General features: G+C 32.2%; 1 protein-coding gene across 10 annotated transcripts in view; it reads left to right on the top strand.

Moving 5' to 3' along the window:
* The window catches only part of CCSER1 (coiled-coil serine rich protein 1), a 1,261,997-nt gene that overhangs the window by 250,471 nt on the left and 988,654 nt on the right, over positions 1-22,872 (top strand). For all 10 annotated transcript variants that reach the window (XM_079153245.1, XM_079153247.1, XM_079153248.1 and 7 more), the window contains exon 4: positions 10,376-10,469. In XM_079153245.1, coding sequence (XP_079009371.1) covers positions 10,376-10,469 — 94 coding nt within the window. The remainder of the gene's footprint in view (positions 1-10,375; positions 10,470-22,872) is intronic.

The raw sequence follows: 22,872 nt of genomic DNA, 5'->3' as shown, positions 1-22,872 counted from the left end.
GAGTGTAGTTATTTTCAGTGAGTTCTCTGACTCCTTCTATTGCATTATGATGCCTGGGGGTGTGTTTGTGAACCCTAGAACTTGCTGTTGGTGTCAAATGAATCAAAATGCAGTCTGCAAAAAAAAAATTAGAAGATAAATTAAAAAGAAAAACAGTGAAGACAGTCTTGGGCTTTGCAGTTGGAATAACTCTAGCTAGTATATTATCATGGGAAATAAACTCTAAACTGTCTTACATATTTTAACACTGAAGACTTGGGTAGACTGAAAACTATACCTAGTCTAATATTCCATTTCATAGACGAACCTTATGGAGTTTACAGTTTGCTTTAGTTTGCAAAGATGGTTTTGTGGTTGGGTCAGTGTTAGAAATCAGATTTACAATGCAATCCTTTGGGTTTCCCAATAGATACTTTTTTTTTTTTTTTTTTTTTTTTTTTACATCAAGACTATCAGTGTTATTTGTATATATTTGATTCTTGATTTCAAAACAATATGAAAACATTAACTTGGAAATCAGTAGGATATTCATCAATCTCAATCCATCAATCTGTATTATTCTATATGTAAAGATCAACCTAGATTAAAACCTGAATCTTAGTTACTTTACATGTAGAATTTTCCATTTTTGCTGAAGCTTCTGTCCTTACCAAGAAGTATTGATTTACTTCGTGGTTAAAATTGAATTACTTTATGGTTAACTTGGTGGTTCACTGGTTTAACAAACATACACATTAGGTTTTTTTCGACAAATTCAGATTTAGCAAGTAATGGAACTGGAAAGTGATGAAAGACTCACAATTTTTAATCATGAAAAATAAGCATTTTCAGTAAGGTTGAAATGATAGCTTTAGGAAAAAAAATAAAGGCACAGTTCAGAAATTCTAAGACAACTGAAATAGAGTAGGGCTAGTAATTAGGAATCCTCAAAAGTTCTGTATTGTGTGTGAGTGCTTTTTATGGATAATATATTTTCATCAAAACATCTAATATTTTTTAAAAAAAATTGATATTCTAAAAAATAAACTATTGCACCATTCAAAGACTTTGACAATAGGATACCTCATTTTCAGATAATTCAATGATTCCTCATTATCATATTATAATATTATAAATGATTGTTATGGTTTGTATCTTTAAGAGCCACAGTAAATTTCATGTTAGGCATTGCAGGAATGTTCAGCGATAAGAAGCTTAGATTTTGAGAATTGTAACCTAACCAGTGAATTAATACATTTGATGAATTAATAATTTGAATGGAATACTGGGTGATCATTTTTGGCAAGTGGGTCCTGGCTGGAGGAAGTTAGTCCCTGTGGGGTCATTCCCTTGGGGATAGATAATATTTTGTCCCTGGCTCCTCATTCCCTCTTTTCTCCTGATTGCCATGAGCTGAGCATCTTTCTTTTGCCATGCTCTTATTCCATGATGTTCTGGCTTATCTGAGGTTCACAGCAATGGAGGTAGCCAAGTATGGACTGAAATTCCTGAATCTCTGTGTATGGTTCAGATGTGAGGTATCCCGAAAAAACTCATGTGTGAGACAATGCAAGAGAGTTGAAAGGAGAAATGATTGGCTGTAAGTATTAACCTAGTCAATGAATTAATCCCTGAGGGGATTAACTGAGTGGTAACTGGAGGTAGGTGGGGTGTGGCTGGAGGAAGTGGTTCATGGGGGTGTGGCCATGGGGTACATATTTTGTATCTGGAGAGAGGAGTCTCTCTCTCTGCTTTCTGATCATCATGTGAGCTGCTTCCCTCTGCCATACTCTTCTGCCAGGATGTCCTGCCTCACCTGAGCCCCAAGAAATGGAGCAGGCCTTCTATGGACTAAGATCTCTGAAACTGTGAGCCCTTAAATAAACTCTTCCTCCTTAAAGATTATTTTGGTCAGATCTTTTAGTCACAACAGTAAAAAAAAGCTAATTAAAACACTCTGCTTTAAAAAAAAAAAAATTTTTTTTTTTTGGGTACCAGGGATTGAACCCAGGGGTGCTTAACCCCTAAGCACATCCCCAGCCCTTCATATTTTTTATTTTGAGATGGACTCTCACTAAGTTGCTTAGGGCCTTATGAGTTGGTGATGCTGGCTTTGAACTTGCCATTCTCCTGCCTCAGCCTCCTGAGCCACGAGGATTGCAGGCATGTGCCACAGTGACAGCAGAAAACACTTGAAGCTCTGAGCCTAAATAAATTTTTCCTTCTCTAAGTTTTCCTGTCACGAATTTTGTTCAGTGATGAAAAACTGACTAACCACTAGGTAAATGAATTATTTCCTGTATATGGTAATGATACAATGGAAATTTTGAACGCACAAGTACTCTGTGTTCCAAACCATGACAGTAAGAAATTTATATATGTTTTACTACATTTCTGTAGCAGGAAACACAATGAATTGTCCATATTTATCCCTGGGCAAAATATTATGTTTACTGTTGTGTGGTGGGTGTTCTTCTTATTTTCTTAAAGGCCAGGACATTCATTGCAATATGAAAGTTTTTCTATCATCACGAAGCATTATTTTGGCCCCTGTTATAGTATTGCAAAAAAACCATGTGTCATGCAATAAATATTGACAAATCACTTTGTATTTGCTCTTCAGGCATATATGGACAAGGGAAAACAGTTAGTAGATATTCAATAAAGAAATACAAGGGCATTTTTTCAGAAAACAGTATATTTGAGTAAATTTTATAGGAAAGAATTTGAATGAGGCAAGGATTATATTGTAGGACTTTAAAGGACAAATGATTTATATTTTAGTATTCTGTTAGCACACACCATTGACATGGGAATGAGGGAATATATACAAATGACTAGTTTAATGAAAAAATAGCAGAATAATGTATAAGTGAGAATTGAGGAACGGGAGCTTTTATTGGCTAAAAACACTTGGGGCATCCATTAGAAGATAATGAAGTACATTTTGTTACTGGTACATTCAATTTTGGTAATACACAAAACATGAGGTTAGGAAAAATGATCTCTCCCAAATATTTCTTAAAATAGTAAAGTTGCAGATATTTTAATTATAACATTTCTCTTTTTTCCATTACATGCTTATCACCAGTCAGTTACACACAGAGTAATTGTGTGTGTTTTTTTAATTGAAGAGATAAGTTGCTTTGTTGGAGTTGAGACAAGTTGATAAAAAACACTACCACATTGACAAAAGGCAAAATCTGATGTAGTCAGGTTGAGAATCAAAGAGATAGTGTCAGGGGCATTGATTCTACTTTGTAATGAAAATAGAATGCCTAAAGACACCATTTTTGTTTTTCTTTGTTATATTTTAAAAGATGACCAGAACAAACCATAAATTTTGAACTACAATAAAAATTAAGTTTTAATCTTGAATTAAAAAGTTTAAAAGTTACATAAAGTATTTACTTATTTTCTACTTTTCATTACTTAACAATAAAATTTAATTTACTCTCATGCATATATTTAAAATAATATGTTTAGAGTTTAATTTCAAATTTTGTTTGAGTACTGATAGAATTTAAAACTCCATACAAAATATTATATGAATCCATGTAAATCCCGACTTTTCCTAAATAGTGAAATCTCACAGTATAACTTTTAAGTTTTAGTGTTTAAAATCACTTGGAATAACTTCTGGAATTATCTGTCTTTCGATAGTGGTAAAGAAGAATCAGATACTCTGGGCCTAACTTTCAGAATCTCAATTTGTTCAGCATTTCACATATAAACGTGAAAATGCACAACAACCAAGACTAAATATTATTCTTTTCACACATTTACAAAGAAAATGTATGACTTTAATGAATAATATAAGATTTAAATTCATATTTTCAAATTGTGTATGTTTTAGGATTTGTTCTGGGAAGCTTTCAGAGTGAGGATTGGTAGAATTAAGACACATTTTTGAAAAATATTTATTAAAATATATCTGAGTTACACAAAACCCAGGATAACAAGGGGAAGTACTTTGAGGCTGCCATTCTAAGAGCTGAAGGTAATTCTGCCCAAAGGACTGAGTATGTTTTATTAAATCAATCCAGAACTAAATGAAAACTAAAAATCTATGATGATATTTTGTCATGCATACATCTTCCAGTTTTGCAATTTATAATTTATCTTTCTGGCACAATATAATTTACTTAAAGACACTTAGCTGACTGTCTGTTTTTCCCAAATTAAAAGGAAGATAGACTTAATCATAAAATGTTTCTCAGAATATTTTTTAGACTTGCCCAGAGAATTTTGAGAGTCTTATACAATGGCTACATCATACATTTTTGTTTTGTAATAATATAGTATTTTCTTTTTGGTCACTTTTTAAAAATTCTTACAATTAAAGTAAAGGAAAAGAAAATGTATATCCTAACTATACCTGTTCATAATGTAAAATAGCTACAAGAAGAATGCAGACTAGACTGTAAATATCTTATTAATTTGAATAATTCTCTCTTTACTTTTAAACCAAGTAATAGAGCAATTATACTATGTCAATTAAATATTACATAAAAACAATGAAAATCCATATCAGCACCCCAGATCTGCTCTCTTAGATATTACAAGCCTATTTGGATAGTCCTTTGAAAAATTTACTTAACGGTAATTAAATGCAATTAATAACTTCTTTTATGCTATGGCATTTAATGACTATTTGAATAAGTTAATAATCTCTTTTAATGGAACTTTTTCTCATTTAAAGCAGCACTACCTTGTGTAGTGATGTGTCTCAGCTTTCTCTATTTTTAGTAGGATCATAATTATTAAGTACATTGCCATGAAGAGAATAAATAAGGTTAATGGAATATTTTGGACCAGGTCTTATGGAAGAGTTACATCTTAATGGGGTGCTCAAATATTTTTTCCCTGACTTTGTAGCTTCAGAAATTCAGTTTTATTATTTTGAGCAAGAGAAACTAGGCTCTGGAGAATACATTTGCATTAGCCAAGCATAAGAGGCTGATTTATAAATTATAATACCTATTTTATTTTTAAAGATAATTGATATTTCTTTACTAAAATACAGTTATCTGGAAGGTCTGTGATTGAAGAAATCATGCCTATTAAGTTTACTGTTAAATCCCTGGGGCTTAGAAAATTAATTTGAATTCCTTCAACAATAATTATTTAGTTTATTGTTAAAAGTTTCTGATATCAAATCATTTGGGAGATTACAAGAGTTATCAGTATTATTATAAGATTTTTAAATGTCAGGTTGGTGAATACTTAGCAATATTGGTGTTTGGTTTAATATCCAATTTACTGATCTTATAAATCATTTAATAATTAGCATTTTTAATTAAATAATTAACCCTTCTCAAAATATTCACATAAATCTTGCATAGCAATAATTGGAATACATATTAAAATTAAAACTTCAATAGTTTTTAAATATTGATTTAAATTTTGTGTAAGCAAATTTTCTCAGTGTATAATTACATTACCAAGTCTAACATATCAATTTATCTTAAGGGTTTTAACCACCTTTTATTTTTCTTTTACACAAGTGACTGTTCTTTTGGATTCTGTGGCATTTTTGTAATTGTACATATTTGTGTTGTCCAAAATTTTATTTTGATAGAAGTATGCTTTGTGAAATAATTTAATCAAGCTAATTAGCACATCCATCACCTGACATACTTATATTTTTGTAGTGAAAACATTTTACTCTCTAAGCAATTTTCAAGTATACAGTACATTCTTATTAAATGTAATCACCATGGCGAACCACAGATTTTCAGATCTAATTTCTCCTAAGTGATACCATTCCATTCATCCTTCTACCCTCTCGTAACCACCATTTCTGCTCCTAGGGATTATACTTCTTTAGATTCCACATATAAGTGTGATCATCTGGCATTTGTCTTTCTGTGTCTGGTTTATTTCAGTAACATTTTGTCCTTCATGTTAATCCACATTGTTGCAAATGACAGGATTTCCTCCTTTTAACCATTTTTAAAGAAGAAAATTGTACATATTTTAGTGCTCCTACAGCAAACCGTTGGGGCTTAAATCTGGTTACAAATTTCAAATCCTAGGCATTTATATCTCTTTTCATCATTTTCCTATTTCTTATACTTTGCATATGTGGAAAGTTTATATTTTCCTGTAGCTAAGTCTAATTTTGTATTGTCCTAGGATTTATCAACCATACAAATAAGAAAGTCATCTCCTAAATTTACAAATTCTGGTTGTTGATAGCATTGTCTATTCATTGGACTTTGTTGAACACTTAGAGCAGATTCAAACTTAAGGCCCTGGCCATCAGATTGGACTTTCTTTTTACAAATAAACTTTACTTATTTTATGCCCTTATGCCTTTTAAAAACAAAATTGCAACATCAAAAAAACCCTTCAAGCCTACCTTTTAATTTTGTGTGATAATTCAGTATCTTCACAAAAAATGATTTTCAAGTCCCCATTGCTAGAGTTACATGACAATGTTTCTGTTACTGTGATATATACACCCGGCATGTTAACATTACTTAACATTCATGGACCCTTCTTATTATTTCCTTATTGGATAGGACTAGGTAGCAATTTTATCTACCAGGAGAGGAGCTATTTCTACCTAGTTATTACTCTACTTCTACCTCCTGCTAATGGACCAAATGTCTGAAATGCACAGTTGTTCTTTTTTATATTGGGAATATGATTATCAATATGAAATAGCTCCTGAACTCCTTTTCCACCTGATTACTATTTCTGATTCTTAATGCCAATAAGTCCTTTCTGTTCCTGGTACAGAACTACTTTAGGTACTACTGATTTACTTAAAGGTCCCTGCTTATGCAGACAGAAAGAAATACATGTCTACATTTTAGAAACACACATATAATTAGAAAAAAATACCCATCCATTATCTATTTATTAAAAACTATGGAAATTATGGATTTTCTACCCTCTCTTTTGTATTATTAGTGCTCATTTATAATTTTCACATTAATTCTTCTCATGTTATGAACTTATAACCTTTGATAGACACAAGTTGTTTTATTTAGTCATATTCATTTTTTTTATGCTTATACTGTCAAAGATTAGCCATGGAATTTCCATTTAGGTTGCTTTTCTTAGCAACCTTTTGAAACAAACTGACGTTTTAGGTAAACACTTCTCTTTTTAGGTAAACACTTCTCTATCCTTGGTAAACAAGGATATGTACCAGAAACAGTCTGTGTTTCCTTTCTCCTTTTCTTTTTCTTCCTTTTCTTTTTTTCTTTCTTCCTCCCTTATAATAACAGTTAAGGAGTCCTATTCTCTCATGTTAGGGGACAACAGGCAACAAGCTTCCAGATGCTAGAATTGTGCAATAGTTGGCTGAGGGCAAAAGTAATGCTGCTGCTATTTGGCTTTTTTAGGAAGAGATATGGAATAAAATATTTTAGGTTAATGAGTTCACATTGACTTTTTTGTGTAACATTGCATATTGCTGTATTCATTTACCTTTATTATGAAGTTTTCCCAGTTTCAAAGACTTTTTGTAGTACAGCAACAAAAATGTTGCTCTGTAAGCATGATATCAAAGCAAGGCAATTTAGAACAAGTAGATTTAAGAAGCAACTCTTCTAAACCAGTGATGAATGGAGCTCTTCTAGTACAAATGTCAAGAGTTACCTGCAATGTGAGAGTGAAATCAGAACAATGCAGTGAGTTTTCCAAATTCAACTTGTCCTCTTTATTGGCTTTACTTTCCTATATGAAATTCTTAAATAGAGGTGTTAGGGTTTCATGTATTTTCCTATTAAAAGTAATTTAAAAATTATTTTCAAATGGTGGATGGATGTGTTAATTGTGAAAATCCAAAAGGGGCTGAACACACCAGCCTGGGAAAGATCATGTTTGCTTCTGAATCTCAGGAACTTCTGGAATCAGAAACCATGGGTTCTTCTACCATGATGTTTTTATTTTTCAAGTTCATTTAGACTGGTCTTGGCTACACAATGAAATCCATGGATCCTCTGTTGGCAGCACTTTGCATCTTGCAGCATTGTTCACCAGGTAGACTATTCTCATTTCTGGAACATGACTCTGGTCAAGATGTTGGTTAAGGTACCCATCTTAGACCATTCACTAAGAGCAGGAAGCTTGGCTCATGTAAGAAACTGGCAGCTGGATGGACTACAGTGGTTCCAATTGAAAGGGAAGAATATGAAAACTATGGAATAGGAGCGTACAAAATGTAAAATGTTTTTGCTTGGCATAATAAAAAAAAGTCATGGCAATATACCTAGCATTCATTTATTCCCTTTGTTCCTTCACTCATTGCTTTCTAAATGTTGTTGGTTGTATTAATTTCCTAGGGCTTCCATAAAAAAAATACTAAGGGGCTTGAAAGACAGAAATCTACCTTCTAACAATCCCGAAGGCTGGAAGTCCAAGGTCAAATTGTTGGCAGATTTGGTTTCCCTGGACACTTTTCTTTTTGGTTTGCAAATGGCCTGTCTTCTTTCTGTGTCTTCACAGGGCTGTCCTTCTGTCCTCATCTCTTCCGCTTATAAAAAGACGAATTATATAAGATTAAATTCCGCCCATATGACCACATATAAGCTTAACTCTTCCTGTAAGGACCCCCTCTCCAAATATAGTCACATTTTAAGCTACTAGTAATTGGGATTTAATATGAATTTTGGAGGGTCATAATTAAGTCAACTGAATTGAAAGTCTTAAGTCTCAAATTCTTTAGCCTGATTTGAAGTTGAGTAAATTACTAGTTTCACAGTAAAATGTGTATTTGTTTAACCAATATATTCTTGACCACTACATTAATCATTTTTCATTGGATAGTACTTCATAGACATTGATAATAATATCTTCAAAAAAAAATCATCCTTTGTTTTAAACACTTCCTTCTCCATATTTAACTCATTATGGTTTTTGTTGCTGCTGCTTCTTTTTTTTTTGGTACTTGGATTGAGGCAATTAACCACTGAGCCACATCCCAGCCCTTTTTGTATTTTATTTAATTTAGACCCAGGGTCAGGCTTAGTTGCTTAGGGCCTCATTAAATTGCTGAGACTGGCTTTGAACTTGTGATCCTCCTGCCTCAGCCTCCAGAGTCCCTGGGATGACAGGTGTGCGCCACCTTGCCTGGCACTGTTGCTTTAATCTCCTCATTTGCTCTTTTTAGTATGGCAGCTTATCTTTTGTTGTCTACACCATGTTTCATGTTTTTGCTGTTTATAGATGAGCTACTTGGGCTTTCTTGGACTACTAAGCTGCCAATAAAAAGTACATTTTATTTAGAGTTTAAAGTATTACTTATTTTCATTGGGAAAAAGAAGCACTTAGATTTGAGACTATCACCTTTCAAACCATTTTGTTCTATTCATGATTCACACGTTTCTAAAGTTTAATAATGTTTAATTCTGTTTGTTAAAGTGAGAGTGATTTATTTAAAAGGCCCAGTGTCTTTTGTTTAATTCCAAGAACTATTGTTCAGTATTCATTCGACAATATCATTAGCCTTTTCTTAATGAGTATTTACTCTTGATGTCATACTTTTTGTGCTTTTGTTGTTTCATTCTTGGTCTAGGAATGTAAGTTCTTATGTTTCTTAATACACACCCATCTATCTACAGACACAAATATGGAAATCAGGATTTTATTCCTCCCTCAAGAATTCCTTCCTGTATACATCTCCAGACCCCTCAGAACTTCTCAATACTGTATACCCATCCAGTTGATTTTGCTATATGTCTTAAAAAATAGGAATTACAATCTCATCTCTGATGTATTATTATATAATGAATATCAATAATTATCTTTTAGTCTAAGGTACATTTATTTATGTTAGTGCAAATGATTGGGAAGTGTTAACTGGATCCTCACTTCCATATATTGTCAAAATTAATGCTTCACAGTTGGCAGTCTATAAAACATTTATTTAAAAAGCAATTCATTAACTATATTCAAAGAATGTTACCTTGATTTGAAATAGAACTATTAGAAAAAGAGACTAAAGTTTCATTTACAGACTTTTGGTATTTGAAAAATATATATCTTTTTGTTCATTTTTGGTTAGTAAATTCTTTTTCATGAACATTGGAGTTTTGTTTAAAATCAACATTTGCCAGTATATCTATAGACATATTTTTCTATATTTTAATATCTTTGACACCTGCTCATATGCATTCTCATTGCATTATAAATTAAATAGTATAAATCATAACAGACAAATATTAGCTAAAAACATAATTGGAAAAATTAGTAATTTTTAAAATGATTTTTAGAATTTTTTTATTGGGCTGAATTTTAGAGTCAATAAGAGTCAATATTTGAGTTGCTGTGAATACTTTTCATTTCTGATTTTGAGTTCTGTTCATGGCTTCTGCGTATACATATTTCCTCCATTTCTCAGCACATTGGTTTGTAATTATTGGTTTTGCTTTTATTTTAGGATGTTTTAAATAATCTGGGATCCTGCGAACTGGATGAAGATGATCTAATGCTTGATTTAGAGTTTTTAGAGGAACAGAATCTTCATCCCTCAGGTAAGTGTTGAACAAATACACAATATAACTAATTTCTGTCAATTAGCTTAGACTGATAAACTAAGTATTATTGAGACTGTATTAAGTCTTTTCAATCTCCCTTTATATTTTATGTGCAAGGAAAATATAATGTACTATGGAAGTTCATTATGGAAACACTGATCAGGTTGGAAGAAATTTATAAAATAGGAAAACAACTATAAAACAAGATTCTTGTCAAAGAAAAATATTTCAATTGAATACTGAACAATGTAAAAAGTTAATATTTTCTCTTTAGGGTAAGAAAATAATATCCCACTTTTCATTAATTCTATACAACCAAATGCAAGTTGTGTGGATCTAGAATTACCATTCCAAATCCTAGTCTCTATTTCAATAACCACACAAATTAATGCTGAGGCAGTAATATTTGGTTCTAAATTAATAATTCCAAATAGCAGCCACAAACATATATTCATAAACACATAAAAACATAGAGTTGTAGTATGTGAGAAATAAATCCATGTTGAATGAATTATGAAAGAATCCCCTACATTCATAAAAATATGAATTTATATTAAAGCATAAAATATCATGTCTTCTCTTTCTAAAATAACTCCATGTAGATTATAATAATTTATTATTCAAATTTAGATTTTTGACAGCAAAGGAATACTTTTAAATTCTTTTTATTTCTGATAATGCCTTTAATGTAGTCATTTTTAAAGTTCATGTGAAATATTGTTAAACAAAAGCTCTAAAATCTTGGATCCTGCTAAATAAATTTGAGAAAATTCAACCTTTAGATCGTAACATCCTTAATATCATCTTGTGGGCCTTAGAAATAATCTCCACAGTAATTTCTAGCTGTAACATTTTATGATGAGCTTATGTTTATGCATTTATTTATACCATAGATAATATCATATTAACAATTTCCAAAAGAAGTCAATAGTAATATTTATACTTTCTTACACTGTTAGACTAATATCTAAAATGAAGTTAATTGTAAAATTTTTTATTGAAAAGAATTTAAGATACAAGTTTCTCACAATATTCTTCTTGAAGTTTAATTGATAGCCTTTTAAATATGTAGATCTCTCTCAGTTTTATCTAGATGGCTTCTAAAGTTTGTCATTCATATGTATTTGTCTTAAGATTTGTACATTGTGGAAATGGATAAAGGTACACCATATTGAAGTTAGATTTTTCATTATCTAGTGAAACTATGTATGTATTTACCTTTAGATTCAACTATGCAGTTTCCATATACATAATCCTGTGATACTGATAAAAGACAGAATATTATATGCTTATGTATTAAAATATTTGTGAGAGCAAAGTATTAGGACACTTCAAATGTTCATCAGTAGGACACTTACTAAATATACAATAGAATACTTAGCAGTCATTAAAAGGAATGAGAGGTGTTCATCCTACTATAGCATTGCAAGGATAATTATTGGTGAGGAGATTTACGAGATGGTCTAAATTGGCAATATGTAAATTCACCAACCATCTAAACATTAAGTATAATAAGTAGATATTTTTTTCCTTTTGGTGTGATTTCCAGAGAAGTATTTTGCCCTTCTCTTCCTTCATTCCCAATCCCATAACTACTAGTCTACAAGAAAATGAGAGGGGATTTTTCTGACAATATGGCAACAGATCAGAAACAAATTCCATAATTTTAAAGGTATTTGATGTTCTGCAAAGAACAAGAATATAACTAAACTTGCTAATTTGGGATTTTTAATCCCTTTTTTTTAAACTGATAATTGAACCATGGGGCATTTTACAACTGAGCTATATCCCTAGCGCCTTTTATTTTTTAAATTTTAAGACAGGATCTTGCTGAGTTGCTTAGAGCTTCACTGATTTGTTGAGGTTGACCTCAAACTTGTGATCCTCCAGTGTCAGCCTCCCTAGTCACTGAGATTACAGTCCTGTGCCACCGTGCCTGGCTAATTTGGGATTTTAAAAAAATAGATTGAACCACTAGTTTTAGGAAATAATGGGATTGTTGGAGAGAAATAGTTAAATGTCAAAATAAGATTGCCAATAGGTAACCAAGGAATTCTACAGGATAATTAGTGTGGTTTTATTTGACAGATAATTGACCTAATGATAGGGGAGGGAAGATTAAAAGAGCTAAATGCAATATGACTTCCTTGTTGGTATACTCATTTTAAAATATATGCAAAGAGTATATTTTAATCTGATTTATATGTTACACATATATACATATATTAGAACAGCATTACACCCTATAAATATGTACAATTTTTGTGTTTTTATGTATCACTTAAATTACAATAAGTAAAAAATATTTTTTAAAATTCTGAGTTCATCAGAGAACTCTGAGGATTGAGTTATAGCATTATAGTTTTAGTTTTTTAATTTATACAATAAGTTATAGCTTATTTGCTGAAATGATGTTTTGTTAAGGTTTTTAAGGAAAACTCTAGAGGTGGAGGTGGTTGAAACAATGTGGCATTTGGGATTTGCTTTACCAACAAGTGTGGGCAAAAGAATAGATGAAACAAAGCTAACGAATTGTTGACAACTATCAAACTGGGTAATGGGTACATGGAAGGAAGAAGAACTCATAGAATTAAAGTTTCATGAAATGAAACATTATATTTTGTGTATTTTTGAAGATTTTCATAACAATTAAAATAATCGAAAAAAGCATAGGTAATATAACGATTTCAGTTATGTTTGGTTGCCAGTCATAATAATTTACAAATATAAAGTCTTAACTAAATGTATCTGCTTTGGGACAAAAGTTAACCTCTTTAACTTTTAATTTCTCCTTTGTAAATTAATAATAATGCTATGTAGTTTATTCATTTCCTTTAAAGAATTAAAGTGACATAGTAAGTTCTATTAATTTTCTGAGTCTATTTCGAGGTATAGTTTGCTTGGTTGAAAGCTTAATAGAATGTCTGATGTTAAGCAATGAATCCCCTGAAATGAACTGGGTAAAATGAAATCCTTGGACAGCTGAATAAGATGACATTTCTGCAAATGGATGTTATAAAAAATTTGGTAAATATCAAATAATGCATATTCTAAATAAAAATTTAGGTTTTGGTTTTGGAGTACTTAATCTTTAGCTATTTGTTCTATAGTGAACTAGAATATAACAATATTTCTATGTAGGTAATTCCACTATTACCTTCATAGTAGTAGAAGCTGATGGAAAATATCCATCTGGATAGCATGCTAGTGAAGCATTATAATTGATCAAATGAGTTAAAAGGAAAGAAGGTTAAAACATTTTGGTGTTATCCATCTGGAATATCTTTTTTAAAAAAATATTTCTCTTATTCTTATTCTATACAATCCACCCCTACCTGTTACAGCTATGGGTGGATTTTATATCAACATGAGCAATTAGTAGTTAGTGATCTAACTGGATGGGGATTCATTGGTGGTTATCAGGGGTTGGGGTGAGGGAAATGGGGAGATGTTGGTCAAATGACACAAACATTCAGTTATTAAATGGACAAGTTCTGGGGATCTAACATACAATATGGTTAATGATGGATGTATTAATTAATTTGTTATAATCATTGTATAATCTGTACACATATACATCTCTTTGTATTTTTTCAATGTATTCAATTTTTGTCAATTAAGTATTTTAAAATTTAAAAAAAATTAAAATAAGCTGATGGTCAGAATGGAAAATTGTGCTGTATTCATATGATAGTATAACATTCAGATGAAAAACATGAAGTTTTGACACATACAACAACGTGGATAAATTGCAAAATAATTATGCTGCACAAAAGGAGCTGAACCAAAAGAGTAAATACTGTAAGATTCCTTTTGTGGAAAAATTCAAAACTGCAAACTAAATTCTAGTTACAGAAAGCAAAGCAGTGGTTACTGGAATTGGACAGGAGGAGGACATGAAGAGACTACAAAGCGACAATATAATGAGAAAATGTGGGAAGATTAAATATGTTGATTATCTTGATTCTATATGCTTTTGTCAAAATTTATCAAATCGTGTACCCGAAATACATATGATTTATTGCATATTGATTAAATATTGATAAGTGTTTTGAAAACAGGAGAAAAAAATAAGTTAATAGGAAGGAAAATTGAATGCTTGTAATGAGCCAGGCTCTTTTCCTAGATCATGTCAAGTTCATCTCATGATAACTCTTAGGGAAAATTGTACCTCAAATATCCATTACAAATAAATACACTACAAGTTAATATCAAAGACTGGAGGTTCTTTGTAGTCCCACACATCCAAATTAAATTTTCAGCTACTAAATTTTCAGCTAATTAAATTTTCCATGGTGACCTTGGAAAGTGCTCTTTATAGCATGTTTTCCTCATTTGTAAAATGGCAACAATTATGTCTGTCTCAAATTATCATCCTAAGTGAAATGGCGACATAGACATATTTATACACAAAGTGACTTTCCAGGTTACCTATAATACAGTAGGAACCCACCACGAGTCGGTCATGTCCCATGGAATTTTTCACAGTTTTAATTCCTTGTTAAAGAGTGTCTTGCCATTAGTTAGTTTTTCATGGTCCTTAGTTTCTGAATATTTAATAATTATTATAGATTATTTAAAATATACTTTCTGATTTAAATTTCACTATGTAAATTTGGCCTAGCATCCTAAATGGTGATTTACTAGTATTAAATATTCAAAAATTAATTAGGGTACTTTGTTTATTATAGGTACATTTATAATAGGTATAATAGTACATTTCTTCGTGTTAAAATCCATGCAGTTTTAAAAGCACAAAAATATATTTTCCTGGATATTAATCAAATGTCCAAAATACCACAACATATTTGAAACAATAACATCTCTGAGAAAGAATAAGTTTCTGTTTTAAATACCTTAAAAGTTAGTTACCCAAATCATTAATATTCAAAGGAAAAGTGAGGTGTTTTCATGCATTAAATTTGATCTTTACCATTTGCAGATGATTTACTTATTTGAAAATATATTTCATTTATTTAGTGTTCATTGGGGAAAAGAATGTAATGGTCATTTGGATGATAGAGTGAGAAAATCTTATATTGTTTTTGTTATTTATTTTGGATGTTGGATCTAAAAACACCTAGAGCATTATCTCTTGGTATATGTCCAAATGCAAATGGGGAAGTAATGGCCCAATGATATCAATTAGGAATTAATTAGGTAGTAGCTAAATTATTTTGAGTTTGATGAACAAGCATTACAAAAATTCTTCAGTGAGTTAGGAACTCCTTCTGTGCCTATTAATTAAGAAGGTAATTTTAGTTATTAATTTTTAATGGATAATAGCACAGCAGAGCAGAGATGAAACCCTAGTGGTTTTGCTAATATGAATGGTAACGTACAAAGAATTGCAACAACACTCACACAGGGAAAATTGTAGCAATCAGCTGTAAGTTTCTACAGGCTCTGATGTGTCTCCTTCAGAAAGTGTCTGTGCAAGGTATCTTCAATCTGGTTGTGCAAAGTTCTGAAATGTATGCCATTTAATTTTGGAGGTACAACATAGATGTTAAAAAAGTAAATGCTGGAAGTAGACAAATCCCATCTATCAAACATATTATGTAATCTTGAGCAAATTATTCAATTTCTCAGCTTTCCTTTCTTCATCAGCAAGTGGGACAATAGTATGTCTACCTCACATAGTTGTTGTGAGAAATAATAAGTGAAAGAATATTAGAATACTCAGTCTCATGTCTGGCATGTAATATGTGTTTAAGAACTATAGTTAGGGCTGGGGTTGTGGCTCAGTGGTAGAGCGCTTGCCTGGCATGCGTGAGGCACTGGGTTCAATTCTCAGCACCACATATAAATAAATAAATATCCATTGACAACTTAATAAAAAGAGAATACTGGAAAAAGTTTAAAAAAAAAAGAACTATAGTTAGGACTACATTTAAAAATATACATGATAAAATATAATGTAGCTGAGGATCAATAAGAATCTGATTCTGACAATTTTAGTGTTCTTTCCAGTCTCAGTTGAAAATCTCAACCACATTTTTAGGCTTACATGCTATTATATTTTAAGAATAAAATGCCAGCTCACATGCATTTAAATTTCATCATCATTTATTTCCAAACTTATAAAATTATTGCATTAAAAATAAAATAGCACAATAAATAATTTTTATTGAGTCTAGATAGCAATTCAGTAAGGTAAATCAGATTTTGTACACAGTTGAGAAAATTGGAGTTTTGAGTGACAAGGGATTTCAGGCAGTAGATGGACCAGCTGGACTCAAAGTGCTTTCTGACTGAGGCTTTGTATTTAATTATTATGATTCTCCGGACTAATAAAATTGGTTCAGGTAAAACTAAAATCACAAGACACTGGAAGTTTTTGTTTCAAAGTGGTTCTTTTTTCTAGTATCTTTTTCAGTTACAAATATCACTAATGTTGTTTGTCTTTGAATCCAAACAAGAAGCTGAAATTAAACTATATTTATTCATCAAAGCACATACATTGTACTGAGCACTGATCAAGGCACTTAGTTCTGTGTTTGCTTTAAATTATAATTTGTAAGTTCTTTGTATTATATCATTTAATCCCCATAACAATTTCTTTCAGAAAGTACTAACTATTCTCTCATCGTAGATGAAGGAATAGTTAGAAAGGTGTTGTTATTTGTCCAGGATTATAGGACTAATAAATGGTATAAATGGAGTTTTTAAATTATCTTTGGTGTCTCTGATATCTCCTTCCTGATTCTACTATAGGAAGCTCTGTGATAAAATGAGAGGGAGGGAGGTATGAAAAGTGGTGGAATGAGACAGACATCATTATCCTATGTACATGTATGATTACATGAATGGTATGAATCTACATTGTGCATAACGATAGAAATGAAATGATGTACCCCATTTGTGTACGATGAATCAAAATGTAGTCTGTAAAAAATAAAATAAATAAAGAAATAATTTTAAAAAAGAAAACTGTGATGATGAGTTGCTAGAAGGAGCAATTGTATTAGTCATTTTTTTTTTAACCAAAGAATGTGTTGTTTTAATAGTACTATAGTAAGATTGCCATTGTGACACAAATTGTCGTTTTGTGGGTTTCATCAGTTGATTTTGCTTGATTTCTACTTTAAAAAGATTAAGGTACCTGTTATCTGCTTGATTGCCATTAGATGGCAATCTTGTTCTAATGATCATAACAGTAACCCTATCATGCATTTGTATTCAGCTTTATGGTTTACAAGGTATTTCAAATATGTTATCTGGTCAAATTATCACAGTAACTCTCTGAAATAGGTGTTAATAGATTCCAAGCATAGTGGAGGAAGCAAATAGTCTTTGACTAAAAAATATTCAACCAATTTTAACTCAGATCTTAACATTACATGGCAGGGTCTCTTCATTCTTTCCAGACCTTGATGAACCTAATTTTATCTACAATTCTAATATATTGGGTTATATATTTTCCAAGGTCACAGAAAATCATAGTTGTATCTTAGAAGAAAAGGGGTTGGTTCAAGTAGGCATGCTGACTCTGGTGAAAAATATGGACTACTCGCCAAAAAGCAAGGGAAAAGGAGAAAGCCTTTGAAAAGTTGACAAAGTCGTACAGCAGAACAGTGTGGGGTCATTTAAGGCAGAAACAAACATCTCAATCCTTATCAATAGGGAATGAGGTTTTACTGTGTTGCAATGTATGATTCCATTGCTTCTTAAAAATTATTATGATCACTCTGAATCATCAAGAATAAATAACTGCAAATTAGAAAAATGGATATCTATAAAATTTACTTTGGAAAGGTATCTCTTTAAACATTTGTTTATTTTTAATATATTAAATGGGAAAAATTCTCCTGTTCTTCATAAATTTTAGCTATCCACAAATATCATTTCATAAGGATTCAGACAGCAAAATTTGAATGGACTTTAAATTAATTTTTCTGTGCTCTATTTTTTCCCCATATTCCTTCCCCATGTTCTCACAAGACAACTCAACACAAGGCTAGCTGTGTGAAAGCAGTCATGTATGTTCTACTGATGGAAAGTATCAGGACCATATTACTTAAATACCAGACTATACAATTGTCAGAATTATTTTTCAGGTTGTATAATTCAAAGTTATAACAGTTTTAGCTCATTTTCTATTGTTGCTTGACCAATTTAATTAATGAACAATAGATTAATTCATTAATTTGACACTTTGTTTCCAATTTCAAAATCGTCACATGGTTTAAAATGGTAATATTCACCTGGGTGCAGGATTTTCACTGCTTAGTTCACTGCATTAAATGGTGTGTTTTTTTGACAGAATAATGTCATAATGGGAAGAGAATTTTGGAAGTAAAAGGCTCTCCTGCTTCTGCACTTCATGAATATTGTTTGAAATGTCTTGTTCAAGGTCATACAGTTAATTCTTAGCAAGGTGATTCCTAAATAAGAAATTCACCAACTCCATTTAAAAAGCACAATGACAATTATTTTATTTTTTTGTAGTGGTTGCCAACTGAGTAAATCATTTGTATTTGCTGATTTAAAAGTAGCAATAACTATTTCTCCTTTCAGGTTTTGCTCTATTTCAAGAGGAATGCTTTCGCACAAAGAAAGCTTTTGTAGGGAAGAGTTTTCAAAATGTAATCAACTAGAGTTGAAAAAAGTTTATACATTGTAACCTAATTTGATATTAAGTGGCAAAAATTGTGATGAAGTCATAGTATTTTCTTGTAATCTGCTATTCTAGCATTTCTTACCATGGTAAACTCTTCTACTGCCCAAAAGGGCAGTCAATGGCCCAAGTTCATTAGAGGACACAGTCAAAAGATTTCTTTCATTCAGCATGGTTTATTCTGGGGCAGTTAGAAAGAAAATATGTGTCTCAATATAAAATTTCATGGCCTCTTACAATTATGTGGTGACATCCCCATACAATTGCTTGAATAATGCCAGCAGCATCAGCTGTCACTATCAAAATGAACAAGTAATTAAGAAAGCAAATGCTGGTATTTCTTCTGAAAGAATCGAATATTTATGTATTTAAAATTGTTCACCAATAATAAAAATAACCACTAACATGAAACTTAATTTCCATAGTGCCTGAGGCAGAAGAAAAAGGAATAATAATGAACATTCATACAATTACAACAAATCAAATTGTAATTGTACGCACTAAAAACAATTACAGATTTTCTATTCCTTTAATAGCATAATTTTATCAGGTGCTATGGAAGTATCTTGACTGTTTTATGTATTTTTTGAATCTCCATCTTATTAATCAAGGAGTTCAAAAGTTTGCACTGGAATTGGAAATCTATTGATGGTCACTTATCGAACCACCTTTTCTATACCCATGCATTTTGGTGGGCTGTGATAATTGAAATAAGATCAAGATTTGTGTGGAGAGTGGAATATGAGTAGATCTGATTGAGATCTTGATGTTAGTCTCAAATGCTGAATTCCAACTTTTTGATAAGAAAGTGCTCAGTTTATTGTTCAGTGAGATGAAAGGAAAGTGCTAACATTACTGAACTCTGGTAGGTTTTTGGAAGTGAAAGAGCAAGGTAGAATATATTGAGAATTTGAAAATGATAAGGCAAGTCCTTTCATTTGGGGGCTTGATTAAGATTAGATAAGGATATGGTTGTAGGACTGGGTGGAGCAGCAAGGTGAGGATTTTAACATGAAGGGTTTAATATTCTTGGGCATGAAGTGTTGGCACTTTCTTGTTTTTATTGTTTGTTCTATTTAGTCATACATGACAACAGAATGCATTTTGATTCATTGTACACAAATGGGGTACAACTTTTCATTTTTCTGGTGGTACACAATGTAGAGTTGCACCATTTGTGTAATCATATGTGGACATAGGGCAATGATGTTTGTCTTACTCCACCATCTTTCCTTCCCCCCACCCCCTCTGCTCCCCTCATTTCCCTGTACACAATCCACAGTCCTCCATTCTTTCCTTACCCCCTTCCCTCCCCATTATGTATCAGCATCCACTTATCAGATAAAACATTTGGCCTTTGGTTTTTTGGGATTGGTTTATTTCATTAAGCCTGATATTTTCCAACTCCATACATTTACCTGCAAATGCCATAATTTTGTCCTTCTTTATGGCTGAGTAATATTCCATTGTGTATATATACCACAGTTTCTGTATCCATTCATCTGTTGAAGGGCATCTAGGTTGGTTCCACAATCTAGCTATTGTGAATTAAGCTGCTATAAACATTGATGTGGCTGCGTCACTATAGTATGCTGATTTTAAGTCCTTGGGTATAAACTGAGGAGTGGGATAGCTGGGTCAAATTGTGGATCCATTCCAAGTTTTCTGAGGAATCTCCACACTGCTTTGCAGAGTGGCTGCACCAATTTGCAGTACCACTAACAATGTAAAAGTGTGCCTTTTTCCCCAATTCCCTGCCAACACCCTTTGTTGCTTATATTCTTGATAATAGTCATTCTAATTGGAGTGAGATGAAATCTTAGGGTAGTTTTGATTTGCATTTCTCTAATTACTAGAGATGTTGAACATATTTTCAGATATTTATTTACTGATTGTATATCCTCTTCTGTGAAGTGTCTGCTCATTTCCTTAGCCCATTTGTTGATTGGGTTATTTGTATTTTTGGTGTTTTTTGAGTTCTTTATGTATCCTGGAGGTAGTGCTTTATCTGAGGTGCTTGTGGTAAAGACTTTCTCCCACTCTGTAGGCTCTCTCTTCACATTGTTGATTGTTTCCTTTGCTAAGAAAAAGGACTTTAGTTTGAATCCATCCCATTTATTGATTCTTGCTTTGATTCCTTGTGCTTTGGGAATCTTGTTAAGGAAGTCTGGTCTTAAGCTGACATGAGGAAGATTTGGGCCTACCTTTTCTCTATTTGGTGCAGGATCTCTGGTCTAATTCCTAGGTCCTTGATTTATTTTGAGTTAAGTTTTGTGCAGGGTGAGAGATAGGGGTTTTATTTCATTTAGCTGCATATAGATTTCCAGTTTTCCCAGTACCATTTGTTGAAGAGGCTCTTTTCTCCATTGTATGTTTTCTTATCTTTGTCTAGTATGAGATAACTGTATTTTTGTGGTTTTGTCTCTGTGTCTTCTATTTTGTACCATTGGTCTACCTGTCGATTTTGGTGCCAATACCATGCCATTTTTGTTACTATCGCTGTGTAGTAAAGTCGAAGGTCTGGTATTGTGATTCTTCCTGCCTTATTCTTCCTGCTCAGGATTGCTTTGGCTATTCTGGGTCTCTTATTTTTCCAAATGAATTTCATGATTGTCTTCTCTATTTCTATGAGAAATATCATTGGGATTTTAATTTGAATTGCATTGAATCTGTATAGCATTTTTGGAAGTATGGCCATTTTGACAATATTAATTCTGCCTATCCAAGAACATGGGAGATCTTTCCATCTTCTAAGGTTTTCTTTAATTTCTTTCTGTAGTGCTCTATAGTTTTCATTGAGGATTGAAAGTTTCTTGGAGAAAGTCTTGTAATGAAAATCAGTAATTTGGACTAGTTAAGTTCGGCCAAAAACAGTGAAATGAAAAAGTAATGTTAATGTGCAAATCAACTATTCGGACATGGTGGTTTTAGGTCTAGGTCTTCCCGTAGAGGTAAGCAGGATAAACCTTTTTAAATGGCAGCAGTAAGGGCATGGCAGATGCTCACTACCCTTTGAGTGGTCACAGTCACCCATGAAGTTTCTGGGGTGGTTGTCTCAAACATCCCTAAAAGTCAGTCATCTCTCTGCCAAATGATCCTTTATTGCTGGGTCCCTTGATAGGGCAGCAACCAGTCACATCATTTATGACTCTGGTGATCACATATCAAACATAAAACACAAATTGTAGAAGGATTATGATCAGGGCTTATGTCTACTTCTCAGCCAGTGCCAGGAAAGCTAGATTAAACCAGAGAGTAGACCCCATCACTATGTGGAAGAGCCCACAGAACTAAACTAACCCTCTTCCTGATAGTTTTGTGTTGGGCAGGATTCCTTGGGTGAGATAACAGAAGCATCTTCAACCTAGGTCTCAATGATTGAAAAAAGTTTAGATGGAGAGAATAAGTCTCTCCTGGACTAAAATATTCTAACATTTTGTATAAGTATAGAAGATTCTCAACATCTCTAAATGACAGTTATATAGGGACATTATCTAAGTGATAAATCGAACCACCTTATCAATGTAAATTAATCCACCCTTTAAGATGTTGATTTGGGAAGTATACTTTGTTTCACTCCCTGTGAAATTTTTGTCTATGTATTACACATCACCTATGTGCACTGAAAGATGTGGACCATTTTGGACCTTGGCACCAACAGTAACTTGGGTGTACTCCCTCATGTACAGCTTTCACAGATTAGAAATGTTTTGAAATGTCTATTGTTTGTGGTAAAATATTTTAATGATAATGGAAATAGAAGTCATAACCTATTTCCAG

The sequence above is a fragment of the Sciurus vulgaris genome (assembly GCF_902686455.1).
Source record: "Sciurus vulgaris genome assembly, chromosome: 9".
NCBI lineage: Eukaryota > Metazoa > Chordata > Mammalia > Rodentia > Sciuridae > Sciurus > Sciurus vulgaris.
Note: the sequence above shows the minus strand (reverse complement) of the source record. Positions and strands in the feature narration are given on the sequence as shown.